At 39.8% G+C, this 13,310-nt stretch overlaps 2 protein-coding genes across 2 annotated transcripts in view; one reads left to right on the forward strand and one right to left on the reverse strand.

Annotated features, from left to right (window-relative positions):
• Positions 1-250: 250 nt before the first annotated feature.
• On the reverse strand, positions 251-12,879 carry LOC110832516 (trypsin-1). Its single transcript, XM_022069603.2, has 6 exons — positions 12,769-12,879; positions 11,065-11,159; positions 10,010-10,116; positions 6,380-6,533; positions 3,228-3,497; positions 251-1,426 (listed from the first exon to the last, which is right to left on the reverse strand). Exons 1-6 carry the CDS (start codon positions 12,830-12,832, stop codon positions 1,184-1,186), a joined length of 933 nt encoding a protein of 310 aa, XP_021925295.2. The 5' UTR covers positions 12,833-12,879; the 3' UTR covers positions 251-1,183.
• The window catches only part of LOC110832515 (trypsin-1), a 28,811-nt gene continuing 19,718 nt past the window's right edge, over positions 4,218-13,310 (forward strand). Inside the window, exon 1 of the mRNA XM_087352366.1 lies at positions 4,218-4,418. Within this exon, the coding sequence (XP_087208492.1) occupies positions 4,335-4,418 (84 nt within the window). The 5' untranslated portion in view covers positions 4,218-4,334. The remainder of the gene's footprint in view (positions 4,419-13,310) is intronic.

Raw genomic sequence — 13,310 nt, forward strand, 5'->3', positions numbered from 1 at the left:
TACAGGCTACAACTTGTACTGGGAACGACCCGTTCTTCAAGTGCCTGAGCACTACGGGTCCCAACTTTTCGTTTGCTCGATCTATATAGACATTCGGTAGGACTCCTTGGATGAGGGATCGGCCCGTCGCAAGGCCTCAACCTGTACACAGGACAGCACAACATGTAGGACGTAGAATGCAAGTTATATGCACATTCAAATATTCCTAAAAAGGCTATATTTAAATTTATAAAATTGTGACATTCAGAAATGAATTTATCAAATATATTATTTTATTTTCATATTTCTAATTTATTAATATTCATTAGTCTTTATATTATTTACTTTACAGGATGATACAAAAACAACAACAAAACGTTCACCCACACAAAATCATGTTAAGCACGACGTACATACAGAACAACTTCGAATACGATATTAAAAATACAACATAATCTGGAAGAAAACATCATTTGAAATGTGATAAACATCTGACTAAAAGTTGCATTTAAGAAATTATATTTAAGTTTATATAATTTTATACACCTGAAGATGGTTCTTTTAGAAGTGAAACATGTCGTGTAAAAAAGTGATGATATAATGTAAATCGAACATTTCGATAGAGAACATCATTTAATATATTTTAAATATTTAAATGTTAATTATAATAATATTTTAATATTTAATAGGAATTTTATTGTGATTCGACTGACAAGATTTAAACAAATATTCAGAAATGAAGTTTATTATTGTACTGGATACACACTTCTCCTCCCCCCACAAACGCCTGCACGGCGTATAGTGGTACAGCTTCATTTGAATTGATATAATTACGCCGATCTAATAATTATAATGAGTATCAACCAATCTGTATGATTACCATAATTAAATTATTACACAAGTTTTATCGTTCTTACCAGGCGTGTTAGGCTCTAACGAAGTAAGTCAATGATGTTGAATGACCAAATTTGTAGCTGTGAAATTACTGAACTTTACTTCGTTACGAATTTATTCAGTCCCATTGAGTCCAAAACTGCACTGCAGGGACTGATTTAAGTTCTTGACGGTAATGTCGTCCGGTGAACTAGAAATTCTCATTTTTCATCAGACTCTAGGAGCTCAAAATCAAGACGGATTCGCTAATCTGGCACAAGAAAAAAATTTTTAGTCGAAAATCCTGACGGAAAGAGACTTCCTAGTAGACCTAACCGTAGGAGGTAGGAATCTGATTCTCATTGGTTTGGATGTGAATGTCTGAGCTGGTTCCAACAAAGACCGTGGATTCTTGATCAGCTACTCTGCTTCTATCCAGCTGCTTTGCAATCCAGTCCTTGTAGAAGGCAACATCTGCGTACACCCCGGGGTAGTCAGGCAAGGCGCACTCCTCCCCCCAGGATACTATCCCGGTAAGAAGACCGCCACACTGCAGAGGCCCGCCGCTGTCACCCTGAGGAAAAACACGTTCGTTGCTTTATTTAATACCAACTACAGACACGGGGAGACTCAGCAGTTAACTGTTATTTAATGACGACATTGTACAAATTCGTTTAATTTGTCCTGACAAGAGAGAAGCATGATACTACGTGGGCAATATACGAGGTGCGATCGGAAGGTTTCAAGACTGTGTCAATAGAGGGCGAACCGGGTGTAGTACGAGCTTCTGCCTTTAGGGGGTGCGGCCTACATTCATAGTGAATCAGTGTGCCAGCCGGCATCATCGAATTAGCATTTGTTTCTTAGTTACGGGCGTTTTGGTAGTGCATTACACCGACCCTCCTGCGATTTCGGAATGGCGTGTGCATCAAATTTTGCCAGAGACTCGCCAAAACGGCTACGGAAACCTATGAAATGCTAAAGCAAGCATTTGGGGAGTCCGCAAACTTTTGTGTGGCATTCACGTTTTAAAAATGGCCGAACCTCTGTCGATGATGACGAGCGTTCTGGACGACCATCTTCGAGCACAACGCCCGAAAATGTTACGAAGATCGACGTCGTACCATCAACGACTTGTGCGACATTGTTGGGATAGGCTATGGGACCTGTCAGCTGATTCTAAAGGAAGAACTCCACATGCGACGCCAAGGCTCCTGTCTGAGGACCAGAAGCAGAATCGACTTGACTTCTCGTTTGTCAGGAGCTCAAAGATCTTGCAAGAACCGACCCCAACTTCCTTTCTAAGCTCCGTGTGACTTCTTCCTCTTCCCAAAGATGAAAATTCAGCTAAAGGGAAGGAGATTTGAGACGATAGAAGAGATTCAGGCAGAATCGCAGATGGTGCTTGACAGGCTGACAAAGAAAGATTTCCAGGGATGCTTCCAGGCTTGGCAGCGGCGCTGGGATCGTTGTGTTCACTCCCAGGGGAACTACTTCGAGGGTGATGGATGAATTTAATACCTGAGATAAGTGTACGGGTTTTTATACGCGCAGTCTTGAAACCTTTCGATCGCACCTCGTATAAATTACCTTCGGTAAAACCTTACGGGCTGTTCACCCTCAGTTATTTCGTGATTCCTCTGAGATAATCATTTACGTGTTAGTCTCGATAATGTCTTATCTTCGCGGTAGTCTTTAGATAACGCAGCTTAACAACACACGTTCCCAGCGTGACCGTGTTTCTAATTGCCACAAATCTGACGGTAAATTCTCTAGGCCCCTTTGTTTCGACATCGCTGTATGTATGTATGCCGCGTTTCTTGGACAATGCACAAGATTACATGTCTTCTTTAGGTCACTGAAGAACGAGAAAGGATTTTTCCTATCTGCAGCCAAGACCCGGTGACAATAATTCACCTATTTATTATTTTCGTTTCTCGCTGCGATGCCTCAATAGAGCCTGGTCTCAGGTTGCTACTGTTCTTGAAGTTATTTTATGAATTCAGTCGATTCTCCTTATACGAGGTGCGATCAGAAAGTTTCAAGACTGCGCGTATAAAAACCCGTACACTTATCTCAGGTATTAAATTCATCCATCACCCTCGAAGTAGTTCCCCTGGGAGTGAACACAACGATCCCAGCGCCGCTGCCAAGCCTGAAAGCATCCCTGGAAATCTTTCTTTGTCAGCCTGTCAAGCACCATCTGCGATTCTGCCTGAATCTCTTCTATCGTCTCAAATCTCCTTCCCTCAGTAAAATTGTAGGACATGATTTGGCAAAATCAGCAAAGAGCTTCTTTTTAAGTTGGGACTAATCTGAAGACGGAAATATTATGTAGCGCCGAAACGCTGTGACAGCAAATAGTCAAAACTCACCCCACATGCGTCTCTTCCACCCTCCGGGTAGCCGGCGCAGTTCATGCCGGGTTCAACGCTCCCCTCGGTGTAGTTTTCGTAGATGAGCCGGCACCTGTCATGGCGGATGAAGGGTACAGTGACTACCTGAAGCTTTTCCGGCATGATCCCTTCCGAGTATCCGAGGAGTCCCCACCCACTCACCGAGCAGAGGAGAGCCTCAGGAGCGATGTCCTCACGTAGCGGGATTGTACTCACCTCCGGGTTATCCTTGGGGAAGCCAGGACTCACCTGCACGCATACCAGACGCGTCTCAATGCAGGAGTTTTAAATAAAACTTTCACGTTGATTGACGCTGACTCCTCCGATGTGAGAGGTTTCTTTGTATTCTATGAGTAGTGAGCGACCAGCTCACTGCCTCTGTACAATTTCTACTCAAACCTGAATCGCCTGCTAGAGCCATCTAGTAGTGAATCAGGAGAGACTTGTGTGAGAAATGGCCGCTCTATTTTGCTTACAAAACATCTCGTTCACTCTCGTAAGGTTTTTTTTACATGCCGTAAATCTACTACGTTTAAAAGAACCCATTCCCTCCGAGGAAAAAAAAAATTATCAGTTCAGGGCTGTATCGAACACGTGAACCTAAGGTTCGCTGACTACCACTCTAACCATTAGGCCACCGACGTCAACTCATGTAAAGTAATTTTCAGTCCCTTTTAGCTATAAATGTAAGGTTGACCAACATGTGAACCAACTGTTGTGTAGATGAAGCAAGTAAATTAGGAAAAACACGACCGGGAATGCAGCAATAGGAGACAACAATTATTGTTGTCCAATCATTGGACCCAAGCAGAAGGAAGTAGATAAATGACTGAAATAATTACACAAAGATTTTTGTACATAAGAATAAAACATGTCGAGACTAGTGTAATATCTTGTATGGCAACGTCCTGTTTCTTGTGTTGGTAACCGTGCATCGTCATGCTAATATATTCCGCTAGGTGATGTAAGGTGTCGACTGTAATGATAAGTTTGTGTGTTGTGAACAAATGTTTGTTTGTTTTTGTCCGTGGAAATTAATTTAATGCTCTATTCAAGGATCACTTATTCAGCGAGTGTTGGTATTTAATGACAATTGAAATGTTGCTATGCCTATGGATTATTTCAGCACATCGAAACAAATTTTGGAATCAGCTGAACCACATGTTTGAGGTAGGTAGCAACTTTTGCTTCAAAACATACAAATGAAACTGCGAGAAAGAATTTGATAGTACTCAATGAGACATTGTCTCACTGAGTATCAATCAATACTGCAAATAATTTTTAATCACAAATACAATTATTTTAGATATTATTAACAGTATGTAGAAATATATATGCATGAAAAATATGATTATAAGTGAATATGAAACCTTTTTCCAGCTTGATCATTTTGAAGCCCTACACCAATACTTTAAAAGTGGAAAGACAAGTTGGAAGGTAAAGATCAAAGTATTTTACTTTGTTTCAAAGGATAATTTTACCATTATAATAGCAGCTGATACAGAAGGGGTTCCTTTTAAAGCTTTGCACTGGCATTTCAAGAGAAATATATCAAATCCAAGCCAAGACTTAAGCTAAAACTTCTTAAATAAACTATTTTCCATCCAGAGGAATTGTTTGATTAAACCTTTGAAATATTTGTGATGACAGGTTATTGGAAAATTTATATTCAGTTTTTTATGTGATACAATCACTAAATTGTGGTAAAAGTAATTTTGAAACAGATTTTATCAGCAATTATGTCCACTCTTTTTGACCTGAAATCAAAGTACTTTGTGTCTAGTACATTAGTACATATTTCTGGAACAGTTCTAATATATTATATGAAAATTAATAATTAATAAACTGCTTAATATCCTACATTAATTCTACTGCTGATAGTTGAAATATGTGGTAACTGAATTCCCATTGGTTGTTTTCGAACAAAATCTAATGGGCAGTGTTTTCAAAGAAGCTGTAACGAGAACTTTTGAAAAGGTTTCAGAGATTCAAAAACAGCCATATAAGATTACTATTAAAATTCTGAAACAAAATTTTTACCACAAATATTCTTGGGACATTAAGGTTTAAAATACACCCGAATTATATCTGTAAATTTATATCTATTTATAATTTGTTTAACGAAGCATTTTAAATATTATAGCGTCGAATTAGGGGATTACAGCGGATAACTCGAAACATCTCCTGTGACCGGGTGTCCAAAATTATCGACTCCACCGGCGAAAGATATTCTGAAAGATACGTAATGCCTAATTCTCCAAAAATTTCTTTTGTTAATGAACCCGATATTGCTCAAATTTCCCCGTAGGCCATTTTAAGTGAAGGGTAAAGTGTTTATTGGGTGCACTCGTTTTCAATTTAAATTCGATCGTCCTTATTTTAATTTTTTTTAAAGATTTTTTTAATTATTATTCACTAAATTACTTTAGTTGGCCAAGACCTTGCCGTGTTTCTTATGATTGTATTTTCTACACAATATTTTTAACAAATTACGATCTAATATTATTACCAATAAATATTCTATCGTAACAAATTTTAATGTTCCGTTTGTACATCACACAAGGCACGCAGTCAGATGAATGAGAATTGTTTGAACTCGTCTCGCTGTGTTAACGTAGTTCGCTTTTCAACATATATATAATTAATTTGGGTCTAAATGTGTGTAGCTGTTACAGAATCTCTAATAATAACTGAGGGAAAGAAATTTTCTGTCGATCTCCCTAAATTTGAAAGTTGCTGATTAGAATTTTGTCGTAAAAAGCGAAGTTTGTGATTGTCTGAGAATATATTGAATGAGCTGCGGACAACCGACAAGGGTTGATCTTCCAGTTTTGGGGTTTGGAGTTGTTCTAACAACTGCTCACCGTCTGGGCCTAGGAGTTTGTGGGTGGGGCCAGAATTTCCCTGGCTCCGGAAGGGGACAAATCCCGGCTGTTGTGTACAAGGTCATGAACCTTCTGGTACCATAAGAGTCATGGATTATTTTGACTAGCTGAGCGTAATATTGGTTTCTCAACACAGAACGTGATCCGTCGAGTTATATATTCAATTTGCAACACTTCTTACAACTCCCGCTTATAAATGGCCTGTGTTTACATACGGGATGCTGAATATTTAGCAAAACTACATACCTTTAAGATGGCTATGTCGTTATGGTACTTTTCGTAATCAAATCCCTCGTGAAGGAAAGCGTGAGTAACTCTTTGGACGACTTTGCTGGCTTCTGGAGACTGCCAGCTGTTGTTCAGAACCCCGGAGTACACTATTAACTCGGCAGTGTCCAGCCTGAATACAAAAATTTTGACCAGAGGTTAACGCAGATAAAAGTAAGAAACTGTCTTATTCACGTCATCAAAGTATAGGACAAAACCACAGATAATAACTTCAAAGAAAACGTGACTTTTTTTTACATATTTTGGGCGGACAGTACCAAATCAAAATTTGATTCAGTAATAAATTAAGGGCAGATTTAATTACGAAAATATTTGTACCATCGATCTCAGATATTTGACTCATGTCTACTTTATTGGAAATCTTGAAGGGGCATGTAGCCGTAAATGGGAGGATAATATTAAAGTTGATATGAAGGACAAAGTGTATGTTTCCTCTTTCCACTTGCAAACTCTTGTGGGGTTAGGTTGAATTAAAAGCGACAAGCTGTTTGTCAGGGCGAAGTATTACAAGCGTCTCAAGATCGAAGAAGGCTGTCCTCTGGGTTTTAGCGCGATGTAGTCCGATAGATATTTTACCGATGTTTCAGAGGTCCTTGCTGCCTCCATAATCAGCACCAAGAACCTCTGAATTGCTAGTAAACTTCTACTAGACTACACGGAAATCTTCGGACTCACCGCTTTGAGAAACTCAAATTTTACTTATCTCCAGATTGATTCTCTTTCAGCTTAAACAGGAGATGGTTTATGTTAAAATTAGGCGTAAACATAGTTTTAACGGAAAGATCTCAATATTTATAATTATATATATTATAATTTATATATGTGCATGGTTCTGTTAAAATATTATCGGAATTTCACTATTAGATATACTCTCCAGAATTTCTCTGGAAGAAAATATCCATTTTAATAATATACAGACTGCCCCGCAACAGAAAGTCCATTAGTTCATTAGCGCATTCCCTTGGGAATTTTAAATTGTCACGTAAACCAAAAACCTGTTCACTTGAAACGTGTTTATTAAAAAGAATAATGCAATAAATTGTCGTATGATACATCTGATACGATTAACCTCTTCGGTCGTATTACACATAAAACAATATCTGACTTCAGAATCCACTAGAAAATTTATTTTATCCTCTGAATTGGGTTTTTTTGGACTCTCTGTCCATAGACTGATTTTATAACCAACCAGATGGCTTATAAAACCCGAAGGTTCATCACCGAATTAACCAAAGCCCTCCACCGGACCCTGTCCTGGGCCAACAAAATCCAGTCTCCTTCAACTCCTATCTCCCATAGATCCCGCCTGAGATTATCCTCCCATCTACGTCTAGGTCTCCCCAGTGATCTCTTCCCCTCAGGCTTCCACACCTCTTGTCCCATCCATGCGCGCTACATGCCCAGCCCATCTAATTCTTCTCGACTTAATCGCCATGACAATACTGGGGGAGGAGTACAGATTTTTAAGCTCGTCATTACGCAGTTTTCTCCACGCCCCATCGTCTTCTCTCCTAGGCCCAAATATCCTCCTCAACACCCGATTCTCAAACACCTGCAATCTGTGTCCCTCCCTCTGAGTGAGAGACCATGTTTCGCACCCATACAAAACAACAGGCAAGATTATTGTTTTGTATACTTTAATTTTCAATTATAAATGAAAAAAGTCCACACAGTGTCATATCACGTAAGACCAATATCCACATCTTCACCAACGTCAGATATTAAAATTCCTTAAAATGTTACGGTGTGTTTAGATTAATTATTAGCTTTAACTTCGGTTTACGCCGGGATTAGGTTCCTGAGATTTCCGGCGTAAAATTAAGCGGCGTAAATTGAAGCAAACATATGATGGGATCATATGTAAATACATTGGGTTCCGTTCCAATTTTTTCAGTAATCAACACAAAATACTTGAAAAATGTTTTATTTTATGAAATTTACGTAATGAAAATTGTATGATGTTTAAGGAAAGAAAGAAAATTTACTGCTTTAAATAAGATAGAATAGATGCCTGTTTGGTTTTCTTTTTCCTGACAATAAATTAGGGTTGAGCTCCACTCCCAGTTGTTGTCGTTGCTACAGAAGATCTCACATCCCGTATTAATAAGAGCAATAGCCTTAACATTTTTGCGTTCTGTTCTCTAGACACCAGTGCATGCTTGTCAGTTCACTTGCAGTTCTTAATCCATGGTTAATGTACGAGGTGCGATCGGAAGGTTTCAAGACTGCGCGTATAAAAACCCGTACACTTATCTCAGGTATTAAATTCATCCATCACCCTCGAAGTAGTTCCCCTGGGAGTGAACACAACGATCCCAGCGCCGCTGCCAAGCCTGGAAGCATCCCTGGAAATCTTTCTTTGTCAGCCTGTCAAGCACCATCTGCGATTCTGCCTGAATCTCTTCTATCGTCTCAAATCTCCTTCCCTTTAGCTGAATTTTCATCTTTGGGAAGAGGAAGAAGTCACACGGAGCTTAGAAAGGAAGTTGGGGTCGGTTCTTGCAAGATCTTTGAGCTCCTGACAAACGAGAAGTCGATTCCGATTCTGCTTCTGGTCCTCAGACAGGATGCGTCGCATGTGGAGTTCTTCCTTTAGAATCAGCTGACAGGTCCCATAGCCTATCCCAATAATGTCGCACAAGCCGTTGATGGTACGACGTCGATCTTCGTAACATTTTCGGGCGTTGTGCTCGAAGATGGTCGTCCAGAACGCTCGTCATCATCGACAGAGGTTCGGCCATTTTTAAAACGTGAATGCCACACAAAAGTTTGTGCACGACCCATTGCGGACTCCCCAAATGCTTGCTTTAGCATTTCATAGGTTTCCGTAGCCGTTTTGGCGAGTCTCTGGCAAAATTTGATGCACACTCTTTGTTCATGAAAATTTGCAATCGCAGGAGGGTCGGTGTAATGCACTACCAAATCGCCCGTAACTAAGAAACAAATGCTAATTCGATGATGCCGGCTGGCACACTGATTCACTATGAATGTAGGCCGCACCCCCTAGCGGCAGAAGCTCGTACTACATCCGGTTCGCCCTCTATTGACACAGTCTTGAAACTTTCCGATCGCACCTCGTAATTTGTTTTTTCTCGTCGCATTTTAAATTCCGTTTCTTGTTTAATTATTTAAATTTTAGGCCGTAATTTATCATTTATTATTATAGTTTTATTGCAATGTCGGTACCATCCGTGTCTAGGAAGTCTGGCAGAGTCATGACTCATCACCGCCTCCAATCGCGATCTATGAGAGGCGTAAAAGTGAATCTGGCGTAAATTGAAGCGGCGTAAACCGAGTCTTACCTATATATGGGTCCTGTGTTAATCTTTTATATTATCCATTGTATTAATGAGGTTTTCTAGACTTTTTTTTTCAAAAGAAGGAAAATAATTCGCCCAAAGTGTCCGAAAATTCTACTCAAATAACGAACGTCTTGTTTAAAATTACATTTATATATTTCTATGTATTCCACTCATAATACAAAGTCGTGGTCACACATAATGGTTACCTCCTGCATTAAGCGGTTAGAAAGAAAGGAAACAGTTGGCTCATGAATGTTAAATGTGACTGGTGTAAGGTTTCTCTCACCCATAAACGCAGTGTCCAGCAGTGAGCACGTGTTCGCCGTCTATAATCGCTCCGCCACACCAGTGATACGAACCATTTCCAAAATAAAACTTCCTCTGTATTGTTACCTGAAAATGATTACAGTCTTTTAGAATTTCTTATGCACTTATTTGAACTCAGAATCATAGAGACTGAAAACTCTCGCATCTCAGTCTTGATATTGTTATATTTGTCAAAAAAAGATTAACTGAAACTTTAAAATTACAATTAGATAATACAAATTGCTGGAAATGACTGCCTCTTTCAGTGATGCAAGAATTCTCACTCTTTATCGTGTTTGATGCAACCCAGTGAAGATTTTCTGTAGTGACCGTAAACGGTTCACCAGACGAGATATTATTCAAATCTAAAACTTCTTGACGATGGTGAAGAGTCAGTTGAATAAAAATTTACTTGGATATTATCCATCGTCTAGTAATAAAACGTAAAAAACGTAAAACGACGTTTCGGAGATGGGGCTCTATCTCCGTCTTCAGGTTCCTACTCAGTTGGGCCCACTAGATAGAGCTAACCCCTATCTCCGGACAAATTAAAAAGTGAAAGTCCCAGAATACGTTCCACGGATGGATGGTGTGGTAATGCCTTTTTATTCTGGGACTTTCACTTTTTAATTTGTCCGGAGATAGGGATTAGCTCTATCTAATGGGCCCAACTGAGTAGGAACCTGAAGACGGAGATAGAGCCCCATCTCCGAAACGTCGTTTTACGTTTTTTTACGTTTTATTACTAGACGATGGATAATATCCAAGTAAATTTTTATTCAATTGAGATATTATTCATTTGTAACATTTGTAACCCAGCCTTCCATCCAATGGGTCCTTTCCCGGGGTTAAATCGCGTCCGGGGGTGTGACGCTGACCACTCACCCCCCATCTAGTGTCGATGTCAAGAATGAGTAGGAGCTATCCCTCCTCTCCTCCCAAGCGCGTACATGGCGTGTAGCGAGACAGATTTTTATTTACGTCGGTACGAAGGAAGGCAATTCATAATCACCGCATCTCAGTCACAAGACTCACCTGATACGGGATTTCCCCTGGTCGAGCATCGCGGCCTCCCACCACTCTTGGTTTAGACACGAAGGCTTGAATATTCTGATGGGCGTCATCTTTCGCTGTGGAGCACAAACAGATCTTTCTCAAATATGCTTCATATAAGAGGCTCGTCATTTGCCAATAAAATCACGAGTTTAGGTTTTTGTTTCATATATTGCTTACCAAAAATTTTCAATTTCTCCTTTGTTAGGCGTTGATTTCATACTTATCTCCTTCTGTACATTATTATTATCCCATCTCTTCACCACTTTATAGGGTTTTTACTTCTACGTACCCGAGACAGACCTTGTCCCTAAGTTACATAGGGCAGCAGCTGTTTCCGAAATACATTTTGTTTTAAAAACGTGTTACATGTATTATATAATTTTATTTTATGAAAGCGTCTTTCGAATGACGTATGAAGATCCTAAAATGACGGTCTTCTGCAGTTCCCTGATGTCGTGTTCTCCCGGGATGTTGGCCAAATATTTCCTGAGTGACCTGGAGACAGTTCCAGTTGCTCCTGTATTTCTATGAGAAGGTCCTTGTATTTCAAGATCCTCTCTGCTTCCTTCTTAATCACATTCCTGTCAGTTGGTATTTTCTATATTAATTAAGAGGCAAGTTCCGTTTTTGTTTCTGATTATAATATCTACTTTATTATTTGTGAAGGTTCTATCTGTTCTGATTTGTTGGTTCCACAAAATAGTTATTTGGCTATCTTGAATTCTCTCCTCTGCTTTCGGGATGTGTTCATACAAATGTTTCTCTTCTAGATTTATCCCAGCTTTCCTGCATATGTTGAAATATAACTGAGTACACACACGATCATGTAGTTATTTATTATTATTATTAAATATATTGTTTTTATTATGTGGTCTCGACTAAACCAGTAAGTGAATTCGCTGGCTAGGGACCGAAAATCAAGATTTTATTTGTCGGACAATGTTTTTATTAGCCATTAAGTCGGATTGAGTGCTCCAATCGTTTGGATCGTGAAGCTGAACACACTCTTTCGATTTATATCGAGGTTAAGAGATCGACATCACACCTGCTAACGATGAGGCGTGTGGATATAGAAATCTAGAAGGCTGTGATGAGCTGTGCTCACAGGTGAAATGGGAAGGCAGTAATTAAATCCACAAAACCTCTCAAAAACACCATTTGCAAGATGGATGATATTCCGTAGGCTTTAGGTATTCGAAGTTAATCGAGAAACAGTGCACGACTCTCGTCAATTGTTCTTTAAGCTGTCTTATCTGTGCACTTATCTTATTATTAATACCATCTGATATTATTAGACTACTGTTCTCTACATCAAATGAATATAAAGAGACTATACGTTTCTTCATTTACAATTTAGCATTTTCTGAGTTTTTTATTTTGTATAATCATTGTCATTAACCGTGGGTTCGAATCCCACTCAAGCCATGGATGTTTGTCCGCGTTTTTCTGTGTTGTGCTGTCCTGTGTACAGGCAGAGGCCTTGCGACGGGCCGATCCCTCATCCAAGGAGTCCAACCAAAATGGCTATAGATCAAAGCCAACGAAAAGTTGGGACCAGCAGCGCTCAGGCACTTTAAGATCGGGTCATTCCCAGTATCCCAGTGGCCCCAGTAAAGAAACATCTCTTTCGTGCACCGATAATTCGGTGATCTGTAATTTGATTAGTGCAAAAATGTTACTGACCTGTCACGAGATAAAACAACGCCACAATCGTGGACAGAATTTTCAGTCTTCTGGTAGAATTCATTTCAATAGCTGATCCTACTACACCAATGAAGCTCTCACCAAAATGGCTGGACGTTAAATACGATCATCAAAGAGATCGTGCAGATAAGATAAGCGCAGATAGTCCACTGCAAAAGACAGGATTTCCCAAGCGCAGAAATTTCGCAAATCTCCACACATCCGTTGTTCTGATGCACCTGAGATTTCTAAATTATCTTAGCTGCTTGAAAGGTAGGAATTTACGTCTGGGGAAAATCCCTCGCGAAGACAATTTTGGTTTACTGTGTGGGATTTGAGGTTTTCACAGCGGTGAGTCTGAAGATGGCTGTCTTCTGGGTTGTTACGCCGTGTACTCTGGTAGATTCAGACCTTCACAGTGCGACGTTTGGCACGTGGGTAGAGATTCGACGTGCGCCTGGCGTCGTTCGACAATGAACACTCGTTACACACGCGAAAAAGACAACGGATGGATTGCCTCGAGTAGGTGACAACAATATTGC

Source organism: Zootermopsis nevadensis, unplaced genomic scaffold (assembly GCF_977971745.1).
Source record: "Zootermopsis nevadensis isolate Lab colony 2312 unplaced genomic scaffold, Znev_1.0 Znev_ptg000021l, whole genome shotgun sequence".
Lineage (NCBI taxonomy): Eukaryota > Metazoa > Arthropoda > Insecta > Blattodea > Termopsidae > Zootermopsis > Zootermopsis nevadensis.